This window comes from Dendrobates tinctorius, unplaced genomic scaffold, assembly GCF_039654945.1.
Source record: "Dendrobates tinctorius isolate UK_male_01 unplaced genomic scaffold, ASM3965494v1 ptg000186l, whole genome shotgun sequence".
In the NCBI taxonomy this organism is placed as follows: domain Eukaryota; kingdom Metazoa; phylum Chordata; class Amphibia; order Anura; family Dendrobatidae; genus Dendrobates; species Dendrobates tinctorius.
The window spans coordinates 2,043,645-2,070,863 of record NW_027361853.1 but is presented as its reverse complement, the minus strand read 5'-3'; the positions used below and the strand labels follow the sequence as shown (position 1 = coordinate 2,070,863).

General features: G+C 46.1%; 1 protein-coding gene across 1 annotated transcript in view; it reads right to left on the bottom strand.

The window, feature by feature from the left end:
- Positions 1-27,219, bottom strand: part of RYR3 (ryanodine receptor 3) — an 869,465-nt gene that overhangs the window by 391,118 nt on the left and 451,128 nt on the right. The window contains exons 24-25 of the mRNA XM_073552155.1: positions 4,047-4,130; positions 3,222-3,381 (exon numbers count right to left, since the gene is read on the bottom strand). Coding sequence (XP_073408256.1) covers positions 3,222-3,381; positions 4,047-4,130 — 244 coding nt within the window. The remainder of the gene's footprint in view (positions 1-3,221; positions 3,382-4,046; positions 4,131-27,219) is intronic.

Here is a 27,219-nt window from a genome sequence, read left to right as displayed (position 1 = left end):
TCTCCCGAAAATATATGAGATTTTCCTTTCCACAATGCAACTCATAGTGGCTGGCATTGGTCATTAAATTCATTTTGAATAATAAGTAGATAACTTATTGCAATCTTTAGTAAAAAAATTAAACAGTCTATCTTAGAGATAGCAAACACGCTATAAATGTTACATTCTAACAAATGGCAGCTACATTTTTTTTTATTAACGTGATGTTTCCTATACTTCAGTATCCCTCAAGATTGAATATTAACTTGTTATTTTGGATCATATAATCACTACATTGAGTAAACAAAGTAATTTCTGATAATTTCAGTTGAGTATCAATTATTATAGATGAGCAAATTGATTAAATGCAAATCAAATTCATGTTGTATTTTATGAAATTTGCAAGTCCTGGTGAATTCAAACAATTTCAGTTTAATTTGCGTGAATATAAAAAAAATGCCTGCCTCCATTTTACAAATTACAGAACACTCAAAAAGCTCACATGGCCTCAGGTACAGCCACTTGGGATTCCCCATAGTGCCTTGTAACTATCAAATCACACGGGTTAACACAGACAATAAGAGATTATTAGAGCCTGTGTAAAAGCCAAGGCAGGTAATGCAGAAGCCATTTTAGGGCAACCCAAGATATAGCGAGGGTGTGAAAGCTCACAGCTAAGTAAAAAAGAAAGTCCTAAAACATTGGTCAAATAATGTCACATAAATGTCACAAACAGTTTATTTGCATACCTGTTTTACTAGTCAAATTTTACCTTCTTACACACCACACCAATACATAGATTTGTTGCAGATGCTGTCTTTTGTTATGTACTTACCTAGCATTTCTTCTTACCTCCTTTTGGGAAGGTGGGTTTGTTTTTGCACACCTATGTTACTAGTTCAAATAGATAACCATACATGCCACAGCTATACTGCGACTCACTGCCACACTTTGATTTACATATGTGTACCTATCTAGCATTTCTTGTTCAGTCCTTTTCAGCAAGAGTTTAATAAAAGGGGTGGAAACATTTTCAAAAGTTAATGAAAGTGTTGTACAAAATACAAGGTAAAAGAAAAAGTGGCAATGGTCGAGGGAGTATAATAAAAACTAGAATTAAAAACATTGTCCGATATCTACTATATAATTGCCTAATTCTGTCTGTCTGGTTGTAACGGAAATCCCGCGTCGCTGATTGGTCGCGCCCAGCTGGCTGCGACCAATCAGCGACAGGCACAGTCCGGCCGCGAATTGGCACGGAATTCGAAGGACGCATGCCACTGCTACCGTCGGGAGATCTGCGGCGCTAGCTGCTGATCTCCTGACGGTTGCCGCTGGTCATCTCCTGCCACACGGAGGTCAGCGGAGACACAGCTGGGAGATGACCGGCGCTAGCCGGTACCCAGGGTCCGGAGGAGAGGAGACTCTCCTCCAGGCCCTGGGTACCATAAACCTGTAAAAAATAGAATTAAAATAACAAATAGTGATATACTCACCTTCTGACGGCCACAGGACTCAATCCTTCCTCTCACCACATGCCCGGCATCTTCCGGTCCCAGTAATGCTTTGCGCGAAAGACCGCTGATGACGTTGCGCTCTCGCATTAGTGGGACCGGAAGATGCCGGGAGCGTGGAGAGGAGATCGGGGGCCATCGGAAGGTGAGAATAACCTTTTTTTTAAATTTTTTTAAATTATTTTTTACATTCTATCTTTTACCTTTGATGCTGCATAGGCAGCATCAATAGTAAAAAGTTGATCACAATTGTCAAACATTATGCTTGACAAGTGTGACCAACCTGTCAATCACATTCCAAGCGATGCTTCAAATCGCTTGGAATGCGCTTGAATTCCGCATGCGAAAATCACGTGAAAAACGCATTAAGTTTAGTTGCTCCTTAAGTGCACTTTTCTCAAATTATGTCACTTTCAGATACATATAATTAAGATTTATCTTTGTGCTAATAAAGCTTTTTTCCCCATCGCCCTGTAATGTTTGTGTTTTGCGAAAATATACTTCTGATTTTTTTTTGCAATTGTCATGACAAAGAATTGCATATTTGTAACGTCCTCTTATAATACTGGTGATCTTTAATGTAATGGGAGCTGGACACTTCTGGAATTCCTATCTCTGTCAGGGTTAACTGTAATGGCCAGCCCAGATTAAGGAAGGGGAGCTGAGCATTAGAGCCAAGTTCAGGAAGTGTCAAGTTCAATTAGAGAAAGTGTGGTGAAGTGACAGCAACCATCACCAGGCAATAGGATGTTAAGGAGAACGTGAGCCTGTTACTCAGCGCAGTGGATTGCCAAAGAATCCTTATGTGCAAATTCGTCTGTTGACTTAGGAATCTTGAGATGGACATCAGGACCCTTGGGTGCACTAAGCCTGCGGAGTTCCAGGGAAAGATGGACTCAAACTCTCAGAGGTGCAAGGACATAAAATCCAGGTGAACTGCCTATTGTGGAGAAGAATTCCTAGTGCTAAAGGAGTTAGCAAGAGGGATGGTCTACCCAGACCGACAACTAGGGCTAAAGTTAAGCCCGGTACCTGTGGGAAAGATTATAACCCATTGGGCCCTATCCTATATGACTGATTGTAATAACTGAAAGCTGCCAAGTAAAAGTTTGACTGCTTTAACAAATTCAGTGTCCTCTGGACTGTTTGCTGTGAAGGTTCTGAAAGATGAAAGCTTTTGTCTGTTTTGTTTTGTCTGTAGGGTGCCAGAGCAAGCAGAAGCAGCAGCTCGCCCACAACTACTTCGCTCAGGCACCATACAATACTATACTTTAAACTTAAAGGAGTATTCCCATCTCCAAGATCATATACTAATATGTAGTAGGTGTAATAATACTATTATTATTATCAAAAACATCCAATTAGAAATGTAGTATAGTTTTTCTGATTCGCTAGGTCTTTTTTCACATGTGCAGGCATTGCAAGACCTTAGGTATCCATGGTTACAACCAATAGCAACTAGCTAACCATCACTATCTCAGTGGTGGTAACCATGGATACCTTAGGTCTTGCAATGCCTGCACATGAGGAAAGAGACATAGCTAATCAGAAAAAACTATACTACATTTCTAATTGGAGGTATTTGCCCATATTATTATTATTATTACACCTACTACATGTTGAGATAGGATCTTGGAGATGGAAATACCCCTTTAACATAATTGTGTGGGATAGGAATCTTAGAACCAAGCATTATATGAATAAACATAAGCTTTAGGTGGTGCTTACCTGTTGAATGCCATAGGTCCATCCTTGTTTGATTCTGTCTTTTGCCCAGACGTTATGTGCATTCTCGGCAAGTTTATCAACTAGAACTTCTTGGGCTGGTAATAATTTTACATCTGAGAGGTCCAAAGGGGCAGGTTTGTAGCCATTGGACATCACGTAGCTGTAATAGGGCAATACATGTTTTCCAATTAGTAGAGCTGGAACGTATAAGTGAATGCTGCTAACATTGATCTGATTGCTGTTCCTCTACAAATAAGGGAAGTGGAATTCCTGCAGCGCTGCTTAAGTAATTAAAAACTGACTGTTCCCAACAGGGGAGTTCATGCATCAAAATGTTATCGGCTGAATTTCAATTGAGTTTTTAGATTCTAAAAATAGGAATGTTTGCCCAGAGAAACTGTAGTCAGTACTACAACCTAACCAATCCTGTACATGGTGAAAACAATCATAATGATGTAATCTCTCAAAGTAATAGACGGTAATCCTAACATGCATGGAACTCATTTCTAATGTTTCTCCCATCAACATAGATAAAGATAGAGCAAAAGCAAAGCAAAGCAACAATTTTAAATTTTAAACAAATATAATTGTTGAACTACTACTCAAAATGACACAATCGGCATGAAACGAGTTCCTTTTATTACATTCTCCAGTAGGTGGCGACAGCTACATCAGAAAAATAAACTGGTAACACTTTCCCACATATAATAATCTGTGCATCCAATAATACCTTCTGAATCAGAGACTCATGATTAATTTGATGATATTTATGTTGTTCACTTCTTATACATATATTAATAGGAAAACAGTATCTGTGCTGCTTACTTTTTTGGAAGTTTAACTTTTTTCAAATTTTCTTCAGCTGTTTGATTTGAGTGAACAATCAGACATCCAAGAGCCAACAAAGTCCTATAAAAGAAAATACAATAATTTCAATGAATGATATAAAAAGAGTGTGCTAAAAACAAACTAACTCAAATAATCTGATTTTTGTTCTAGATTGGTAGAAACGTTTGAAAGAAAGGTCATGGGTGGAAAATAATAAAATAGTCATTTCTCTCCTATTCAACTGCCCCTGCTGCCCTAGCTCAGGCGTACCTGAGGTCCCACTAGTTCTGCAGATATGATGTCACATCCACCATTTATGCGACTGCTGCATTCAATGGTCTCAGCAATCAAGTGTCTTAAATGCACATCCACTGCCACCACGGCCAGGTTGGCCATTGGGCAAACTCGGCAAATGCCAGATGGCTGGCCTGCAAAACTGTTAACAGTATTGGTATCAAAAAGACGCTGATACTGTTAACACCTGTGGAAGAGCAGAAAGCTATCGGCTCCCTGCTTCAGCACTTAGTCCAGAAGACCACAGACTCCTTTTAGCCTATGGTATGTTAGAGGCCGACAACTCGAATATGACATTGGGCGGTGCAACGCCATCCATCCATTAACCGGATGAGGTGACAGAGGTTGTAGTGAATAGAGAACAAGGATAAGGCATTAGTCTTTTTTATCATTATAATTATGTCAGGGGAAGGGTCATTATATGGAGGAATGAGCTGCGGGGGTAATTACACTGAAAATAGGGGCTATAGGCCATCGTATAGTTTATAGGGGGAGTCTATGGAGCATTATAGTGTGTATAAGGGCATATTACCTAGACAGTGCACAGAATGGACATTAAAGAGGTTGCCACTACTTTAATATTGATGGCCTATCATTAGTTTAGGTCAACAGTGTTTGAACAATGGGGATGCAACACCATGCATTCCCACCAATCTGCTGGTCTCAGTGTCGGCGGCGGCCTGAATTGACCAGTTACGGAACTGAGCAGTGCAGTTCTGTCTACTGTATAGTGGTTGCAGCTGGGCATTAAACATGTGCCATGGGTCAGATGTGCAGTTACCAGCCTGGGCCACTGCACTATACAGTAGACGGAGCTGCGCTGTGCAGCTCCGTAACTGGTCAGCTTCAGCCACTGCCAACACTGAGATCAGGTGATCGGCGGGGTGCAGGTATTGATGACATATGCTAAGGATAGACCATCAGTGGCAACCTCTTCAATACTACGTAGTGCACTAGTTACTGCACGATATGGTTTGTATGGAGGTGGGGAATTTGAGGACGGGGGCTCAAAAAGCAGTAAGCCAAAGATGACTCCATACTACATTTTGCAGAGACGAGTTATGGATGAAAGAACTGGTCATGCCAATCTGGGCCAAATAGAAAATAAAGGGGAAAATGAAAGACAACAGTCATTGAGAACATCATTAGTGAGAACCTGTACAGTAAATTATATAATGATTAGAGTTGAGCGACTTTTGGTTTTTTAGGGTCGCGTTTCGTTTCGTGAAATCCGACTTTTCCAAAAGTCGGGTCAAGCAAGATCGTCCGATTATAGGGAAAAGTCGGGGTCATCCCGAAACACGAAACCCAATGTAAGTCAATGGGGAATAAAAGTCGGCAGTGAGAGGAGGACAGGAAACACACCTACAGTGCCCATTTGAATGCCAAAAGCATCAATTCTTCTTACTTAAGCTTGTCAACCTTAATTAACTTCATAATACAAGTTACGCACTGAAAAATGGGGGTTATTTGGCTAAAGTTGTGGGGGGGTAGGGCTGGCTCCAGGTTTTCATGTGCCCTGGGCGAAAGAGCGCCTTTTTAACACATACCACAACTCATCATGCTCCGATACGGCAGAGAAATAGCGGTATAGTACAATGAAAAATACTTCACTTTTTACATCTCATGACGAGGCCCATCTATTTCTCCATACAGAATCATTGGTCCCATATAAAGTTTGAAACAGTATATGATGAGCTCCACATAATGCTATAGTATATGTTGGTCCCCATGGATGAAGCTCCACTGTCTTATGGGCCCAAATAATGCTCCAAACATAATGGGCCCCATTTCTAATGCTCTAGTGAATAATGGGCCCTGTAAATGCTGCTCCAGTGTCTGATGTCCACCTTTGGAATGTTCCAGTGTATGGTGGGCCCCATCTATCATTCTCCAGAGTATAGTGCTCCCCAAAAATTGCTGTCCCAACATTGAAAACAATCAAATAAGTCTCCTCGCTAGGGAATCCCTGTACTTGTCTGGACTCCTCGTCGTCCCCATCTTCCATCTCACTGCACAGTATTTCAACTTTGCAAGTGCTGTGATCCTGAGCAAGCAGGGGGGGGCCCACTCGTTGGCGACGGCACTGGCACAGGGCCCGATAGTACGGTGGTGTGTCTGATGGCGGGTGGGCCGAACCTGCACTTTCATCTGCAGCTTCCTCTTTGTCACCGTGTAAGATGGAACTGTATATGGGAAGGGTAACCTGAGTTTCATCAGGGTCAGATTCTGGCCGTGTAGCGTGCGAGGGGAATGTAGTGGTCTGGGTCAATGTACCAGCAGATTCATCGAGCAGTGGCTGGGCATCAGTGCACTTGTGTCGCCCCCAGGAGTACGGTCGCCACAGTGGCATTACCTTCTTCCTAGGGAGTGTGATGTCATGCGTGGGAGCAACGAACGATCTCTCTAGCAGGTTAACTGATTGGGCGGCGTTATTCCCACGAGTCATGACCCTCCAAACAGCGTTCATGAAGGCAAAGTGTTTGTTTTACGTGGGCAGTATGGTTGCAAAGCTGAACCTTAAAGGAATGTCCAGAAGGGCACCACCAGGAGTGGAGCCTACGGTTAAATTCGACTCCACCTGGGAAACCTCAACCATGCCAGCTACAGAACAGATGCACACATTGCAAGCTTAACTCCGTTAACGAACGAGACTCCGTCATGCCCCGCGGTCCGAGTCCGGCTTACTAGAGGGACACGTGAGGCTCTGGCACATGAGATTGGCCGATAACTGGTGTGTCATGCCATTACATGTCCATGGCTGCATGTGCGCTACACTGAAAAGGCCAGCGTTTGTCGCTTACAGGTGCAGATAACCCGCTGAACAACGTTAGTGATAGGGATCACTGATTACAATTATTACCCGCGAACAATGATTTCCCAGTAAGTGCAGGTCAACCGCAGTTCCGGAATTAGGCCTAACCATCATTCCTGAAAAAATGAAAAACTTACGTGTGCAAACCACAGGTGCTGTAGCTTGCTTAACAGCTCGCCAGCCGTTCTCACGCCCAGTATGGATTGCACGTGATTGCACAAAGGTTAGAAAGGGTACCGTATCCCCGGATAACATGTATGGATAGCGTACACATTCAAAATATATGTCTATACATCAGGAGGCAGGCTCAGACAGTGTTAGGCCCAGTATGGATTGCACGTGATTGCACAAAGGTTAGAAAGGGTACCGTATCCCCGGATAACATGTATGGATAGCGTACACATTCAAAATATATGTCTGTACATCAGGAGGCAGGCTCAGATGGTGTTAGGCCCAGTATGGATTGCACGTGATTGCACAAAGGTTAGAAAGGGTACCGTATCCCCGGATAACATGTATGGATAGCGTACACATTCAAAATATATGTCTATACATCAGGAGGCAGGCTCAGATGGTGTTAGGCCCAGTATGGATTGCACGTGATTGCACAAAGGTTAGAAAGGGTACCGTATCCCCGGATAACATGTATGGATAGCGTACACATTCAAAATATATGTCTATACATCAGGAGGCAGGCTCAGACGGTGTTAGGCCCAGTATGGATTGCACGTGATTGCACAAAGGTTAGAAAGGGTACCGTATCCCCGGATAACATGTATGGATAGCGTACACATTCAAAATATATGTCTATACATCAGGAGGCAGGCTCAGACGGTGTCGGGCACAGTATGGATTTGACGGCCCAGATTACACAGCGGAGGAGCAGGGAGAGGTAAAGATTGCAAATGCTGGGGCCCTGCCCAAGCAAGGGGGGCCCACTCGTGGGCGCCGGTACTGGCACTGGGCCCCTCATAGTACAGCGGTGTGTCTGACGGCGGGTGTGCACCACCACCGTCAGAGACACTTGATTGCACTATGAGGGACCCTGTGCCAGTGCCCGCACCCAAGAGTCGGCCTACCCACCTGTCCAGGGCAACGGCACTCGCATGGTGTCGTGCGCTAGGTGGTGACCCCGGCCATGGGGGGGGAGGCAGCACAGTTAGGGAGTTTTAGAAAGTGGCATATGTTGATGTTGGACATTCAGCTGATGCAAAAGGCGAAATAGGTGAAGTCCCAGGAAGAGGTGGACCAAAGCAAGCCATTTTTCTGTCACCCTATGTGTCATCAGGGGAAGGTGGGACAAAATCCTTGGAAACCCATGCATGGTTCATTTTAATGAAGGTTAGATCATCCACATTTTGGGTTGACAGACGGGTCCTTTTTTCTGTCAGGATTGATCCAGCTGCACTGAAGACTCTTTCCGATAGCACACTTGCAGCTGGGCAAGCGAGCTCCTGTAAGGCATATTGGGCCAATTCAGGCCAGGTGTCCAGTTTAGCGGCCCAATAGTCAAAGGGGAATGACCTGTGTGGGAGAACATCGATATGGGAGGAAAAGTAGTTTGTAACCATAGTTGACAACTGCTGTCTCCTGTCACTTTCCATCGATGCAGTATTACCAGTTGTGTGAGCGGTATTTGAAAAATTCAGTCCACAACATTGTCATGAAACCCCTGTCTCCAATGCCACTTCTGCTGTGTGCACCACGAACACCTCTGCCAAGCTGCCCCCGGCCCGTACGGCTCGTGTGAGAACCATCACCGCTGCTGTGTGCTGGGAATGCCTCAAGCAACCGATTTACCAGAGTTGCTTGTTTATTAGCCAATATTAGGTCAAGGTTCTCCTGTGGCATGATGTTTTGTAATTTGCCTTTATAGCGTGGATCCAGGATGCTGGCCAACCAGTAGTCGTTATCGTTCATCATTTTGGCAATGCGTGTGTCATGATCCAGGACGGGATTTCGCTTTGACCCGTCCTGGTTAGACTATGGGTTAATTGTGCTGCCTCTCTCTGGCAGCAGGAGGCTATTTAGTGCTCACTGGACCTGGGTCCGGTGTCAGTTATACTCCTGCCCTCGGCTGAGTTAAGTGACCTCTTGTATACGTGTGCCTTGTGCCTGATATCTTGCTTGTTTGTTCGGTTGTGATCTGGTTCTGTCCCTGTTACGAGTTCTGCCTGACCCTCTTGTACTGCGCTACCTCTCGTGTATGACTCTCTGCTTGTGACCCGACTTCTCTCTGCTCGTCCCCTTGGTACCACGTCGCCCTCTTGTGTATGACCCTTGGCTCTGTCTGACTACCCGTCTGTTCGTCTCTCCTGTACCTCGTTTGCCCGTACTGCTGTGATCTCTGTTTTGCCTGACTCTGAGTTGTTGTATGGTGTTGTGTCCTATTTGAATACAGGACGCTAAGCCCCGCCCCCTTGCAGTCACATGACCATAGGTCCCGTGCACATTATTCAGTTTTAGTGTCTGCAGGTCCTATGCATCTTTACTTTCCAGCGCTGACTGGATCCTGACACTATTATCCTGAAGCACGCATGGTCACCTCTGCTGCACACTCCACAGGTATCTTTTAGCACTGCTTCTGTGCTCAGGACACGCGCACTGGCTCTAGGAGCGAGTGCAATGCGGTGTCTCTGACAGCGTGGGTCCCTTTTTAGGCTCTGCAAGGCATAATCTGACATGTGGGCCAATGTTCCCGGTGTCAATGATGCACTGCGAGTGCTGGTTGGAGGAGCACTTTTTGGCAAATCCACATCCTCCAGTCACGCACAAACCCTGTACCAGACCTTGCCACGCCAACATTTTCACTTGCCCCACGAGATGCATCCTCCTCCCCTAAGTAATCATCCCCATCATCCTCCTCTTCTTCCTCCACCTCGTCCAGGAGAGGTCCCTGAGCAGACAATGGCTGAATGTCATCAAGGATTCCCTCCTCCTCTTCCTCCTCATCAACATTGGCTGCAGACGCCTGCTCCTTAAGGTGCGTCAAAGTTTGCATGAGCAGACGCATAAGTGGGATGCTCATGCTTAGGATGGCGTCGTCTGCGCTTACCAGCCGTGTGCATTCCTCAAAACACTGAAGGACTTTACAGAGGTCTTTCAGCTTCGACCACTGCACACCTGTCAACTCCATGTCTGCTCTCAAAGTGCCTGGCCGTGTATCCTCCCACAAATGCATTATGGCCTGCCTCTGCTCGCACAGCCGCTCCACCATGTGCAGGGTGGAGTTCCACCTTGTTGCAATGTCAATAATGAGGCTGTGGTTGGGAAGGTGGAGCAATCGCTGCAGCTTCTGCATACGAACGGAGTGTACAGGCGACCGGCGGATGTGCGCGCACAGTCTTCGCACCTTATGGAGCAGGGCTGTTAACTCCGGATAATTTTTGAGGAAGCACTGCACCACCAGGTTCAAGGTGTGAGCCAAGCAAGGTATATGGCTGAGTTTTGAAAGGGCTATGGCTGCCACAAAATTACGGCCGTTATCACTAACTACCTTGCCTGCCTCAAGATGTACACTGCCCAGCCATGACTCAGTTTGTCGCTTCAAGTACTCGGCCAGCACCTCGGCGGTGTGTCTGTTGCCCAAACACATCATCTGCAACACAGCCTGCTGATGCTTTCCACTAGCTGCTCGATAGGGGGACACATCGTGTGCAACAGTGGCAGCTGCAGATGGAGTGCTCGTACGACTGCGCTCTGTGGACGAGCTTTCGCTTCTGGAGGAGGAGGAGGAGGAGGAGGGTCGAACGCCTACAGCCAACTGTTTCCTATACCGTGGGCTAGGCAGCACTGTCCCACCACCGCTGTCCCCTGTGGACCCTGCATCCACCACATTAACCCAGTGCGCAGTGATGGACACGTAACGGCCCTGGCCATGCCGACTGGACCATGCATCAGTTGTGAGGTGCACCTTTCCGCTCACTGACTGCTTGAGTGCATGGACAATGCGGTCTTTCACATGATGGTGGAGGGCTGGGATGGCTTTGCGAGAGAAGAAGTGGCGACTGGGTAGGTCATAGCGTGGTACTGCATAGGCCATGAGTTCGCGGAAAGCTGTGCTTTCCACCAACCGAAAGGGCATCATCTCAAACGAGATTAGTTTGGCAATGTGGGCGTTCAAACCCAGTGTACGCGGATGAGAGACTGAGTACTTTCTTGACCTACTCATAGTGTCTGGGAGGGTGAGCTGGACTTGAGAGCTGCATATGGTGGAAGTAGCGGTGGACAGGGCGGACTGAGAGAGGGTTGATGATGGTGATTGAGTTGGTGTTCTTTCTGATGGCCTAGATTCAGTATTTCGTTGATATAACAGTGGGATTCCCTGACTGCTGTGGCATTGCAACGACACCTCAACATTTGCTGCTGTGCTAACCGGTGGGCTTACAGTGGGGGAAACAATGTAGCATTGCTGACTACCTTCTTTGTGATCAGTTGCACATGTGGCACTTGAGGTTTGGTGTTGTGTCCACGCTTGCAAGTGCATGCTGGTTAAATGTCTAAGCATGCAACTGGTATTCAAATTTTTCAGATTTTTCCCTCGGCTAAAGGTCTTTGCGCACTTCTTACAGATAACCTTGGCCTGATCATGAGGATTTTGTTCAAAAAAGTGCCACACTGCACTCTTCCTACTTTGGCAGACATTTTGCGGACTAGCACGCTGTGATCTTTTGACCCTCTGGACAAGCTGTCCAGCAACTCTTTTGATGTTTGGAACCTGTCTTTGGAGTGTTCCGGGCCTGCCAGATAACAGCTGTTGCGATGTCGATGTCTGCTGTGGATGCTCCTCATCTGAGCTATTGGAAGGAGCACCCTCTTCCCCCAATGGATGCCAATCTGGGTCAACAACTGGGTCATCCATCACCTCCTCTTCTATGTCATGTGCACCTTCCTCTGTGTCACCGTGTATGGTGGTATAGTGTGCGGGAAGGGGCACCTGAGTCTCATCAGGGTCAGAATCTGGCTCTGTACACTGCGAGGACAATGTAGTGCTCTGAGTGAATGTACCAGCAGAATCATCCATCAGCAGCTGTGCATCAGTGCACTCCATGTCAGATTCATCTTGGCCTGGGTAATTCACCATTTCACTTGATAATCCAGGCATGGTATGTGAAAACAGCTCCATGGAGTAATCAGTAGTATGGCCTGCGTCATCCTTCAATCTTGGTTGGGGTGAAGGACACAAGGAAAGGTGTGGTTCATGAACATGAGCCTCCAATGACGACTCAGTGCTTTTACTTTTTACAACTGAAGAAGAGGAGGCGATAGAGCTGGAGACTGAGTCAGCAATGTAAGACAAAACTTTTTCCTGATGCTCTGGCTTTAAAAGCGGTTTGCCAACTCCTAGAAAACTAAGCGTTCGAGGCCTTATGTAGCCAGACGATGACGCAGGCTCAACACCTCCTGCATTCGGTCCTATTTTGCTCTTGCCACTACCATAAGATCCACCACCAACACCATCATTACCAGCTGCCAACCCCCGCCCAATTCCACGGCCTCTTCCACCAGCCTTCCTCATTTTTGGTAGAAATGCAGACAAAATCCAACAAACTATATAGTAATGTAAAACAAGGTACAAGGTGTCTATAGGACAGGGGAGATTTTGAATTTCTGCAGACACTTGTGGACACTGGACACTTTTGGATTGTGTGAGGGCCACTGATATCTGAGCGCTATGTCACAGGCTCGATGGCACAGCTGTGACCAAAGTGACTAGAGGATAAGGGAGATTTTGAATTTCAGCAGACACTTGTGGACACTGGACACTTTTGGATTGTGTGAGGCCCAATGAATATCTGAGCGCTATGTGACAGGCTCAATGGCACAGCTGTGACCAAAGTGACTAGAGGATAAGGGAGATTTTGAATTTCTGCACACACTTGTGGACACTGGACACTTTTGGATTGTGTGAGGCCCAATGAATATCTGAGCGCTATGTGACAGGCTTGATGGCACAGCTGTGACCAAAGTGACTAGAGGATAAGTGAGATTTTGAATTTCAGCAGACACTTGTGGACACTGGACACTTTTGGATTGTGTGAGGCCCAATGAATATCTGAGCGCTATGTGACAGGCTCGATGGCACAGCTGTGACCAAAGTGACTAGAGGATAAGTGAGATTTTGAATTTCAGCAGACACTTGTGGACACTGGACACTTTTGGATTGTGTGAGGCCCAATGAATATCTGAGCGCTATGTGACAGGCTCGATGGCACAGCTGTGACCAAAGTGACTAGAGGATTAGGGAGATTTTGAATTTCAGCAGACAATTGTGGACACTGGACACTTTTGGATTGTGTGAGGCCCAATGAATATCTGAGCGCTATGTGACAGGCTCGATGGCACAGCTGTGACCAAAGTGACTAGAGGATAAGGGAGATTTTGAATTTCAGCAGACACTTGTGGATTGTGTGAGGCCCAATGAATATCTGAGCGCTATGTGACAGGCTCGATGGCACAGCTGTGACCAAAGTGACTAGAGGATAAGGGAGATTTTGAATTTCAGCAGACACTTGTGGACACTGGACACTTTTGGATTGTGTGAGGCCCAATGAATATCTGAGCGCTATGTGACAGGATCGATGGCACAGCTGTGACCAAAGTGACTAGAGGATAAGGGAGATTTTGAATTTCTGCACACACTTGTGGACACTGGACACTTTTGGATTGTGTGAGGCCCAATGAATATCTGAGCGCTATGTGACAGGCTCGATGGCACAGCTGTGACCAAAGTGACTAGAGGATAAGTGAGATTTTCAATTTCAGCAGACACTTGTGGACACTGGACACTTTTGGATTGTGTGAGGCCCAATGAATATCTGAGCGCTATGTGACAGGCTCGATGGCACAGCTGTGACCAAAGTGACTAGAGGATAAGTGAGATTTTGAATTTCAGCAGACACTTGTGGACACTGGACACTTTTGGATTGTGTGAGGCCCAATGAATATCTGAGCGCTATGTGACAGGCTCGATGGCACAGCTGTGACCAAAGTGACTAGAGGATAAGGGAGATTTAGAATTTCAGCAGACACTTGTGGACACTGGACACTTTTGGATTGTGTGAGGCCCAATGAATATCTGAGCACTATGTGACAGGCTCGATGGCACAGCTGTGACCAAAGTGACTAGAGGATAAGGGAGATTTTGAATTTCTGCACACACTTGTGGACACTGGACACTTTTGGATTGTGTGAGGCCCAATGAATATCTGAGCGCTATGTGACAGGCACGATGGCACAACTGTGACCAAAGTGACTAGAGGATAAGTGAGATTTTGAATTTCAGCAGACACTTGTGGACACTGGACACTTTTGGATTGTGTGAGGTCCAATGAATATCTGAGCGCTATGTGACAGGCTCAATGGCACAGCTGTGACCAAAGTGACTAGAGGATAAGTGAGATTTTGAATTTCAGCAGACACTTGTGGACACTGCACACTTTTGGATTGTGTGAGGCCCAATGAATATCTGAGCGCTATGTGACAGGCTCGATGGCACAGCTGTGACCAAAGTGACTAGAGGATAAGGGAGATTTTGAATTTCAGCAGACACTTGTGGACACTGGACACTTATGGATTGTGTGAGGCCCAATGAATATCTGAGCGCTATGTGACAGGCTCGATGGCACAGCTGTGACCAAAGTGACTAGAGGATAAGGGAGATTTTGAATTTCTGCACACACTTGTGGACACTGGACACTTTTGGATTGTGTGAGGCCCAATGAATATCTGAGCGCTATGTGACAGGCTCGATGGCACAGCTGTGACCAAAGTGACTAGACGATAAATGAGATTTTGAATTTCAGCAGACACTTGTGGACACTGGACACTTTTGGATTGTGTGAGGCCCAATGAATATCTGAGCGCTATGTGACAGGCTCGATGGCACAGCTGTGACCAAAGTGACTAGAGGATAAGGGAGATTTTGAATTTCTGCACACACTTGTGGACACTGGACACTTTTGGATTGTGTGAGGCCCAATGAATATCTGAGCGCTATGTGACAGGCTCGATGGCACAGCTGTGACCAAAGTGACTAGAGGATAAGGGAGATTTTGAATTTCTGCACACACTTGTGGACACTGGACACTTTTGGATTGTGTGAGGCCCAATGAATATCTGAGCGCTATGTGACAGGCTCGATGGCACAGCTGTGACCAAAGTGACTAGAGGATAAGTGATATTTTGAATTTCAGCAGACACTTGTGGACACTGGACACTTTTGGATTGTGTGAGGCCCAATGAATATCTGAGCGCTATGTGACAGGCTCAATGGCACAGCTGTGACCAAAGTGACTAGAGGATAAGTGAGATTTTGAATTTCAGCAGACACTTGTGGACACTGGACACTTTTGGATTGTGTGAGGCCCAATGAATATCTGAGCGCTATGTGACAGGCTCGATGACACAGCTGTGACCAAAGTGACTAGAGGATAAGGGAGATTTTGAATTTCAGCAGACACTTGTGGACACTGGACACTTTTGGATTGTGTGAGGCCCAATGAATATCTGAGCGCTATGTGACAGGCTCGATGGCACAGCTGTGACCAAAGTGACTAGAGGATAAGGGAGATTTTGAATTTCTGCACACACTTGTGGACACTGGACACTTTTGGATTGTGTGAGGCCCAATGAATATCTGAGCGCTATGTGAAAGGCTTGATAGCATAGCTGTGACCAAAGTGACTAGAGGATAAGTGAGATTTTGAATTTCAGCAGACACTTGTGGACACTGGACACTTTTGGATTGTGTGAGGCCCAATGAATATCTGAGCGCTATGTGACAGGCTCGATGGCACAGCTGTGACCAAAGTGACTAGAGGATAAGTGAGATTTTGAATTTCAGCAGACACTTGTGGACACTGGACACTTTTGGATTGTGTGAGGCACAATGAATATCTGAGCGCTATGTGACAGGCTCGATGGCACAGCTGTGACCAAAGTGACTAGAGGATAAGGGAGATTTTGAAGTTCAGCAGACACTTGTGGATTGTGTGAGGACCAATGAATATCTGAGCGCTATGTGACAGGCTCGATGGCACAGCTGTGACCAAAGTGACTAGAGGATAAGGGAGATTTTGAATTTCAGCAGACACTTGTGGACACTGGACACTTTTGGATTGTGTGAGGCCCAATGAATATCTGAGCGCTATGTGACAGGCTCGATGGCACAGCTGTGACCAAAGTGACTAGAGGATAAGGGAGATTTTGAATTTCTGCTCACACTTGTGGACACTGGACACTTTTGGATTGTGTGAGGCCCAATGAATATCTGAGCGCTATGTGACAGGCTCGATGGCACAGCTGTGACCAAAGTGACTAGAGGATAAGGGAGATTTTGAATTTCAGCAGACACTTGTGGACACTGGACACTTTTGGATTGTGTGAGGCCCAATGAATATCTGAGCGCTATGTGACAGGCTCGATGGCACAGCTGTGACCAAAGTGACTAGAGGATAAGGGAGATTTTGAATTTCTGCACACACTTGTGGACACTGGACACTTTTGGATTGTGTGAGGCCCAATGAATATCTGAGCGCTATGTGACAGGCTCGATGGCACAGCTGTGACCAAAGTGACTAGAGGATATGTGAGATTTTGAATTTCAGCAGACACTTGTGGACACTGGACACTTTTGGATTGTGTGAGGCCCAATGAATATCTGAGCGCTATGTGACAGGCTCAATGGCACAGCTGTGACCAAAGTGACTAGAGGATAAGTGAGATTTTGAATTTCAGCAGACACTTGTGGACACTGGACACTTTTGGATTGTGTGAGGCCCAATGAATATTTGAGCGCTATGTGACAGGCTCGATGGCACAGCTGTGACCAAAGTGACTAGAGGATAAGGGAGATTTTGAATTTCAGCAGACACTTGTGGACACTGGACACTTTTGGATTGTGTGAGGCCCAATGAATATCTGAGCGCTATGTGACAGGCTCGATGGCACAGCTGTGACCAAAGTGACTAGAGGATAAGGGAGATTTTGAATTTCTGCACACACTTGTGGACACTTTACACTTTTGGATTGTGTGAGGCCCAATGAATATCTGAGCGCTATGTGACAGGTTCGATGGCACAGCTGTGACCAAAGTGACTAGAGGATAAGTGAGATTTTGAATTTCAGCAGACACTTGTGGACACTGGACACTTTTGGATTGTGTGAGGCCCAAAGAATATCTGAGCGCTATGTGACAGGCTCGATGGCACAGCTGTGACCAAAGTGACTAGAGGATAAGGGAGATTTTGAATTTCTGCGCACACTTGTGGACACTGGACACTTTTGGATTGTGTGTGGCCCAATGAATATCTGAGCGCTATGTAACAGGCTTGATAGCACAGCTGTGACCAAAGTGACTAGAGGATAAGTGAGATTTTGAATTTCAGCAGACACTTGTGGACACTGGACACTTTTGGATTGTGTGAGGCCCAATGAATATCTGAGCGCTATGTGACAGGCTCGATGGCACAGCTGTGACCAAAGTGACTAGAGGATAAGTGAGATTTTCAATTTCAGCAGACACTTGTGGACACTGGACACTTTTGGATTGTGTGAGGCCCAATGAATATCTGAGCGCTATGTGACAGGCTCGATGGCACAGCTGTGACCAAAGTGACTAGAGGATAAGGGAGATTTTGAATTTCAGCAGACACTTGTGGATTGTGTGAGGACCAATGAATATCTGAGAGCTATGTGACAGGCTCGATGGCACAGCTGTGACCAAAGTGACTAGAGGATAAGGGAGAGTTTGAATTTCAGCAGACACTTGTGGACACTGGACACTTTTGGATTGTGTGAGGCCCAATGAATATCTGAGCGCTATGTGACAGGCTCGATGGCACAGCTGTGACCAAAGTGACTAGAGGATAAGGGAGATTTTGAATTTCTGCAGACACTTGTGGACACTGGACACTTTTGGATTGTGTGAGGCCCAATGAATATCTGAGCGCTATGTGACAGGCTCGATGGCACAGCTGTGACCAAAGTGACTAGAGGATAAGTGAGATTTTGAATTTCAGCAGACACTTGTGGACACTGGACACTTTTGGATTGTGTGAGGCCCAATGAATATCTGAGCGCTATGTGACAGGCTCGATGGCACAGCTGTGACCAAAGTGACTAGAGGATAAGTGAGATTTTGAATTTCAGGAGACACTTGTGGACACTGGACACTTTTGGATTGTGTGAGGCCCAATGAATATCTGAGCGCTATGTGACAGGCTCGATGGCACAGCTGTGACCAAAGTGACTAGAGGATAAGGGAGATTTTGAATTTCAGCAGACACTTGTGGACTGTGTGAGGCCCAATGAATATCTGAGCGCTATGTGACAGGCTCGATGGCACAGCTGTGACCAAAGTGACTAGAGGATAAGGGAGATTTTGAATTTCTGCACACACTTGTGGACACTGGACACTTTTGGATTGTGTGTGGCCCAATGAATATCTGAGCGCTATGTAACAGGCTTGATAGCACAGCTGTGACCAAAGTGACTAGAGGATAAGTGAGATTTTGAATTTCGGCAGACACTTGTGGACACTGGACACTTTTGGATTGTGTGAGGCCCAATGAATATCTGAGCGCTATGTGACAGGCTCGATGGCACAGCTGTGACCAAAGTGACTAGAGGATAAGTGAGATTTTCAATTTCAGCAGACACTTGTGGACACTGGACACTTTTGGATTGTGTGAGGCCCAATGAATATCTGAGCGCTATGTGACAGGCTTGATGGCACAGCTGTGACCAAAGTGACTAGAGGATAAGGGAGATTTTGAATTTCAGCAGACACTTGTGGATTGTGTGAGGACCAATGAATATCTGAGCGCTATGTGACAGGCTCGATGGCACAGCTGTGACCAAAGTGACTAGAGGATAAGGGAGAGTTTGAATTTCAGCAGACACTTGTGGACACTGGACACTTTTGGATTGTGTGAGGCCCAATGAATATCTGAGCGCTATGTGACAGGCTCGATGGCACAGCTGTGACCAAAGTGACTAGAGGATAAGGGAGATTTTGAATTTCTGCAGACACTTGTGGACACTGGACACTTTTGGATTGTGTGAGGCCCAATGAATATCTGAGCGCTATGTGACAGGCTCGATGGCACAGCTGTGACCAAAGTGACTAGAGGATAAGTGAGATTTTGAATTTCAGCAGACACTTGTGGACACTGGACACTTTTGGATTGTGTGAGGCCCAATGAATATCTGAGCGCTATGTGACAGGCTCGATGGCACAGCTGTGACCAAAGTGACTAGAGGATAAGTGAGATTTTGAATTTCAGCAGACACTTGTGGACACTGGACAATTTTGGATTGTGTGAGGCCCAATGAATATCTGAGCGCTATGTGACAGGCTCGATGGCACAGCTGTGACCAAAGTGACTACAGGATAAGGGAGATTTTGAATTTCAGCAGACACTTGTGGACTGTGTGAGGCCCAATGAATATCTGAGCGCTATGTGACAGGCTCGATGGCACAGCTGTGACCAAAGTGACTAGAGGATAAGGGAGATTTTGAATTTCAGCAGACACTTGTGGACACTGGACACTTTTGGATTGTGTGAGGCCCAATGAATATCTGAGCGCTATGTGACAGGCTCGATGACACAGCTGTGACCAAAGTGACTAGAGGATAAGGGAGATTTTGAATTTCTGCAGACACTTGTGGACACTGGACACTTTTGGATTGTGTGAGGCCCAATGAATATCTGAGCGCTATGTGACAGGCTCGATGGCACAGCTGTGACCAAAGTGACTAGAGGATAAGTGAGATTTTGAATTTCAGCAGACACTTGTGGACACTGGACACTTTTGGATTGTGTGAGGCCCAATAAATATCTGAGCGCTATGTGACAGGCTCGATGGCTCAGCTGTGACCAAAGTGACTAGAGGATAAGGGAGATTTTGAATTTCAGCAGACACTTGTGGACACTGGACACTTTTGGATTGTGTGAGGCCCAATGAATATCTGAGCGCTATGTGACAGGCTCGATGGCACAGCTGTGACCAAAGTGACTTGAGGATAAGGGAGATTTTGAATTTCTGCACACACTTGTGGACACTGGACACTTTTGGATTGTGTGAGGCCCAATGAATATCTGAGCGCTATGTGACAGGCTCGATGGCACAGCTGTGACCAAAGTGACTAGAGGATAAGGGAGATTTTGAATTTCTGCACACACTTGTGGACACTGGACACTTTTGGATTGTGTGAGGCCCAATGAATATCTGAGCGCTATGTGACAGGCTCGATGGCACAGCTGTGACCAAAGTGACTAGAGGATAAGTGAGATTTTGAATTTCAGCAGACACTTGTGGACACTGGACACTTTTGGATTGTGTGAGGCCCAATGAATATCACAGCACTATGTGACAGGCTCGATGGCACAGCTGTGACCAAAGTGACTAGAGGATAAGGGAGATTTTGAATTTCAGCAGACACTTGTGGACACTGGACACTTTTGGATTGTGTGAGGCCCAATGAATATCTGAGCGCTATGTGACAGGCTCGATGGCACAGCTGTGACCAAAGTGACTAGAGGATAAGGGAGATTTTGAATTTCTGCACACACTTGTGGACACTGGACACTTTTGGATTGTGTGAGGCCCAATGAATATCTGAGCGCTATGTGACAGGCTCGATGGCACAGCTGTGACCAAAGTGACTAGAGGATAAGTGAGATTTTGAATTTCAGCAGACACTTGTGGACACTGGACACTTTTGGATTGTGTGAGGCCCAATGAATATCTGAGCGCTATGTGACAGGCTCAATGGCACAGCTGTGACCAAAGTGACTAGAGGATAAGTGAGATTTTGAATTTCAGCAGACACTTGTGGACACTGGACACTTTTGGATTGTGTGAGGCCCAATGAATATCTGAGCGCTATGTGACAGGCTCGATGACATAGCTGTGACCAAAGTGACTAGAGGATAAGGGAGATTTTGAATTTCAGCAGACACTTGTGCACACTGGACACTTTTGAATTGTGTGAGGCCCAATGAATATCTGAGCGCTATGTGACAGGTTCGATGGCACAGCTGTGACCAAAGTGACTAGAGGATAAGGGAGATTTTGAATTTCTGCACACAGTTGTGGACACTGGACACTTTTGGATTGTGTGAGGCCCAATGAATATCTGAGCGCTATGTGACAGGCTTGATGGCACAGCTGTGACCAAAGTGACTAGAGGATAAGTGAGATTTTGAATTTCAGCAGACACTTGTGGACACTGGACACTTTTGGATTGTGTGAGGCCCAATGAATATCTGAGCGCTATGTGACAGGCTCGATGGCACAGCTGTGACCAAAGTGACTAGAGGATAAGGGAGATTTTGAATTTCTGCACACACTTGTGGACACTGGACACTTTTGGATTGTGTGAGGCCCAATGAATATCTGAGCGCTATGTGACAGGCTCGATGGCACAGCTGTGACCAAAGTGACTAGAGGATAAGGGAGATTTTTAATTTCTGCACACACTTGTGGACACTGGACACTTTTGGATTTTGTGAGGCCCAATGAATTTCTGAGCGCTATGTGACAGGCTCGATGGCACAGCTGTGACCAAAGTGACTAGAGGATAAGTGAGATTTTGAATTTCAGCAGACACTTGTGGACACTGGACACTTTTGGATTGTGTGAGGCCCAATGAATATCTGAGCGCTATGTGACAGGCTCGATGGCACAGCTGTGACCAAAGTGACTAGAGGATAAGTGAGATTTTGAATTTCAGCAGACACTTGTGGACACTGGACACTTTTGGATTGTGTGAGGCCCAATGAATATCTGAGCGCTATGTGACAGGCTCGATGGCACAGCTGTGACCAAAGTGACTAGAGGATAAGTGAGATTTTGAATTTCAGCAGACACTTGTGGACACTGGACACTTTTGGATTGTGTGAGGCCCAATGAATATCTGAGCGCTATGTGACAGGCTCGATGGCACAGCTGTGACCAAAGTGACTAGAGGATAAGGGAGATTTTGAATTTCTGCACACACTTGTGGACACTGGACACTTTTGGATTGTGTGAGGCCCAATGAATATCTGAGCGCTATGTGACAGGCTCGATGGCACAGCTGTGACCAAAGTGACTAGAGGATAAGTGAGATTTTGAATTTCAGCAGACACTTGTGGACACTGGACACTTTTGGATTGTGTGAGGCCCAATGAATATCTGAGCGCTATGTGACAGGCTCGATGGCACAGCTGTGACCAAAGTGACTAGAGGATAAGGGAGATTTTGAATTTCTGCACACACTTGTGGACACTTTTGGATTGTGTGAGGCCCAATGAATATCTGAGCGCTATGTGACAGGCTTGATAGCACAGCTGTGACCAAAGTGACTAGAGGATAAGTGAGATTTTGAATTTCAGCAGACACTTGTGGACACTGGACACTTTTGGATTGTGTGAGGCCCAATGAATATCTGAGCGCTATGTGACAGGCTCAATGGCACAGCTGTGACCAAAGTGACTAGAGGATAAGGGAGATTTTGAATTTCAGCAGACACTTGTGGACTGTGTGAGGCCCAATGAATATCTGAGCGCTATGTGACAGGCTCGATGGCACAGCTGTGACCAAAGTGACTAGAGGATAAGGGAGATTTTGAATTTCAGCAGACACTTGTGGACACTGGACACTTTTGGATTGTGTGAGGCCCAATGAATATCTGAGCGCTATGTGACAGGCTCGATGGCACAGCTGTGACCAAAGTGACTAGAGGATAAGGGAGATTTTGAATTTCTGCAGACACTTGTGGACACTGGACACTTTTGGATTGTGTGAGGCCCAATGAATATCTGAGCGCTATGTGACAGGCTCGATGGCACAGCTGTGACCAAAGTGACTAGAGGATAAGTGAGATTTTGAATTTCAGCAGACACTTGTGGACACTGGACACTTTTGGATTGTGTGAGGCCCAATAAATATCTGAGCGCTATGTGACAGGCTCGATGGCACAGCTGTGACCAAAGTGACTTGAGGATAAGGGAGATTTTGAATTTCTGCACACACTTGTGGACACTGGACACTTTTGGATTGTGTGAGGCCCAATGAACATCTGAGCGCTATGTGACAGGCTCGATGGCACAGCTGTGACCAAAGTGACTAGAGGATAAGGGAGATTTTGAATTTCTGCACACACTTGTGGACACTGGACACTTTTGGATTGTGTGAGGCCCAATGAATATCTGAGCGCTATGTGACAGGGTCGATGGCACAGCTGTGACCAAAGTGACTAGAAGATAAGGGAGATTTTGAATTTCTGCACACACTTGTGGACACTGGACACTTTTGGATTGTGTGAGGCCCAATGAATATCTGAGCGCTATGTGACAGGCTCGATGGCACAGCTGTGACCAAAGTGACTAGAGGATTAGGGAGATATTGAATTTCAGCAGACACTTGTGGACACTGGACACTTTTGGATTGTGTGAGGCCTAATGAATATCTGAGCGCTATGTGACAGGCTCGATGGCACAGCTGTGACCAAAGTGACTAGAGGATAAGGGAGATTTTGAATTTCAGCAGACACTTGTGGACACTGGACACTTTTGGATTGTGTGAGGCCCAATGAATATCTGAGCGCTATGTGACAGGCTCGATGACACAGCTGTGACCAAAGTGACTAGAGGATAAGGGAGATTTTGAATTTCAGCAGACACTTGTGGACACTGGACACTTTTGGATTGTGTGAGGCCCAATGAATATCTGAGCGCTATGTGACAGGTTCGATGGCACAGCTGTGACCAAAGTGACTAGAGGATAAGGGAGATTTTGAATTTCAGCAGACACTTGTGGACACTGGACACTTTTGGATTGTGTGAGGCCCAATGAATATCTGAGCGCTATGTGACAGGCTCGATGGCACAGCTGTGACCAAAGTGACTAGAGGATAAGGGAGATTTTGAATTTCTGCACACACTTGTGGACACTGGACACTTTTGGATTGTGAGGCCCAATGAATATCTGAGCGCTATGTGACAGGCTCGATGGCACAGCTGTGACCAAAGTGACTAGAGGATAAGGGAGATTTTGAATTTCTGCACACACTTGTGGACACTGGACACTTTTGGATTGTGTGAGGCCCAATGAATATCTGAGCGCTATGTGACAGGCTCGATGGCACAGCTGTGACCAAAGTGACTAGAGGATAAGTGAGATTTTGAATTTCAGCAGACACTTGTGGACACTGGACACTTTTGGATTGTGTGAGGCCCAATGAATATCTGAGCGCTATGTGACAGGCTCAATGGCACAGCTGTGACCAAAGTGACTAGAGGATAAGTGAGATTTTGAATTTCAGCAGACACTTGTGGACACTGGACACTTTTGGATTGTGTGAGGCCCAATGAATATCTGAGCGCTATGTGACAGGCTCGATGACACAGCTGTGACCAAAGTGACTAGAGGATAAGGGAGATTTTGAATTTCAGCAGACACTTGTGCACACTGGACACTTTTGGATTGTGTGAGGCCCAATGAATATCTGAGCGCTATGTGACAGGTTCGATGGCACAGCTGTGACCAAAGTGACTAGAGGATAAGGGAGATTTTGAATTTCTGCACACAGTTGTGGACACTGGACACTTTTGGATTGTGTGAGGCCCAATGAATATCTGAGCGCTATGTGACAGGCTTGATGGCACAGCTGTGACCAAAGTGACTAGAGGATAAGTGAGATTTTGAATTTCAGCAGACACTTGTGGACACTGGACACTTTTGGATTGTGTGAGGCCCAATGAATATCTGAGCGCTATGTGACAGGCTCGATGGCACAGCTGTGACCAAAGTGACTAGAGGATAAGGGAGATTTTGAATTTCTGCACACACTTGTGGACACTGGACACTTTTGGATTGTGTGAGGCCCAATGAATATCTGAGCGCTATGTGACAGGCTCGATGGCACAGCTGTGACCAAAGTGACTAGAGGATAAGGGAGATTTTGAATTTCTGCACACACTTGTGGACACTGGACACTTTTGGATTTTGTGAGGCCCAATGAATTTCTGAGCGCTATGTGACAGGCTCGATGGCACAGCTGTGACCAAAGTGACTAGAGGATAAGTGAGATTTTGAATTTCAGCAGACACTTGTGGACACTGGACACTTTTGGATTGTGTGAGGCCCAATGAATATCTGAGCGCTATGTGACAGGCTCAATGGCACAGCTGTGACCAAAGTGACTAGAGGATAAGTGAGATTTTGAATTTCAGCAGACACTTGTGGACACTGGACACTTTTGGATTGTGTGAGGCCCAATGAATATCTGAGCGCTATGTGACAGGCTCGATGGCACAGCTGTGACCAAAGTGACTAGAGGATAAGTGAGATTTTGAATTTCAGCAGACACTTGTGGACACTGGACACTTTTGGATTGTGTGAGGCCCAATGAATATCTGAGCGCTATGTGACAGGCTCGATGGCACAGCTGTGACCAAAGTGACTAGAGGATAAGGGAGATTTTGAATTTCTGCACACACTTGTGGACACTGGACACTTTTGGATTGTGTGAGGCCCAATGAATATCTGAGCGCTATGTGACAGGCTCGATGGCACAGCTGTGACCAAAGTGACTAGAGGATAAGTGAGATTTTGAATTTCAGCAGACACTTGTGGACACTGGACACTTTTGGATTGTGTGAGGCCCAATGAATATCTGAGTGCTATGTGACAGGCTCGATGGCACAGCTGTGACCAAAGTGACTAGAGGATAAGGGAGATTTTGAATTTCAGCAGACACTTGTGGACACTGGACACTTTTGGATTGTGTGAGGCCCAATGAATATCTGAGCGCTATGTGACAGGCTCGATGGCACAGCTGTGACCAAAGTGACTAGAGGATAAGGGAGATTTTGAATTTCTGCGCACACTTGTGGACACTGGACACTTTTGGATTGTGTGAGGCCCAATGAATATCTGAGCGCTATGTGACAGGCTCGATGGCACAGCTGTGACCAAAGTGATTAGAGGATAAGGGAGATTTTGAATTTCTGCACACACTTGTGGACACTGGACACTTTTGGATTGTGTGAGGCCCAATGAATATCTGAGCGCTATGTGACAGGCTCGATGGCACAGCTGTGACCAAAGTGACTAGAGGATATGTGAGATTTTGAATTTCAGCAGACACTTGTGGACACTGGACACTTTTGGATTGTGTGAGGCCCAATGAATATCTGAGCGCTATGTGACAGGCTCAATGGCACAGCTGTGACCAAAGTGACTAGAGGATAAGTGAGATTTTGAATTCCAGCAGACACTTGTGGACACTGGACACTTTTGGATTGTGTGAGGCCCAATGAATATTTGAGCGCTATGTGACAGGCTCGATGGCACAGCTGTGACCAAAGTGACTAGAGGATAAGGGAGATTTTGAATTTCAGCAGACACTTGTGGACACTGGACACTTTTGGATTGTGTGAGGCCCAATGAATATCTGAGCGCTATGTGACAGGCTCGATGGCACAGCTGTGACCAAAGTGACTAGAGGATAAGGGAGATTTTGAATTTCTGCACACACTTGTGGACACTTTACACTTTTGGATTATGTGAGGCCCAATGAATATCTGAGCGCTATGTGACAGGTTCGATGGCACAGCTGTGACCAAAGTGACTAGAGGATAAGTGAGATTTTGAATTTCAGCAGACACTTGTGGACACTGGACACTTTTGGATTGTGTGAGGCCCAAAGAATATCTGAGCGCTATGTGACAGGCTCGATGGCACAGCTGTGACCAAAGTGACTAGAGGATAAGGGAGATTTTGAATTTCTGCGCACACTTGTGGACACTGGACACTTTTGGATTGTGTGTGGCCCAATGAATATCTGAGCGCTATGTAACAGGCTTGATAGCACAGCTGTGACCAAAGTGACTAGAGGATAAGTGAGATTTTGAATTTCAGCAGACACTTGTGGACACTGGACACTTTTGGATTGTGTGAGGCCCAATGAATATCTGAGCGCTATGTGACAGGCTCGATGGCACAGCTGTGACCAAAGTGACTAGAGGATAAGTGAGATTTTCAATTTCAGCAGACACTTGTGGACAC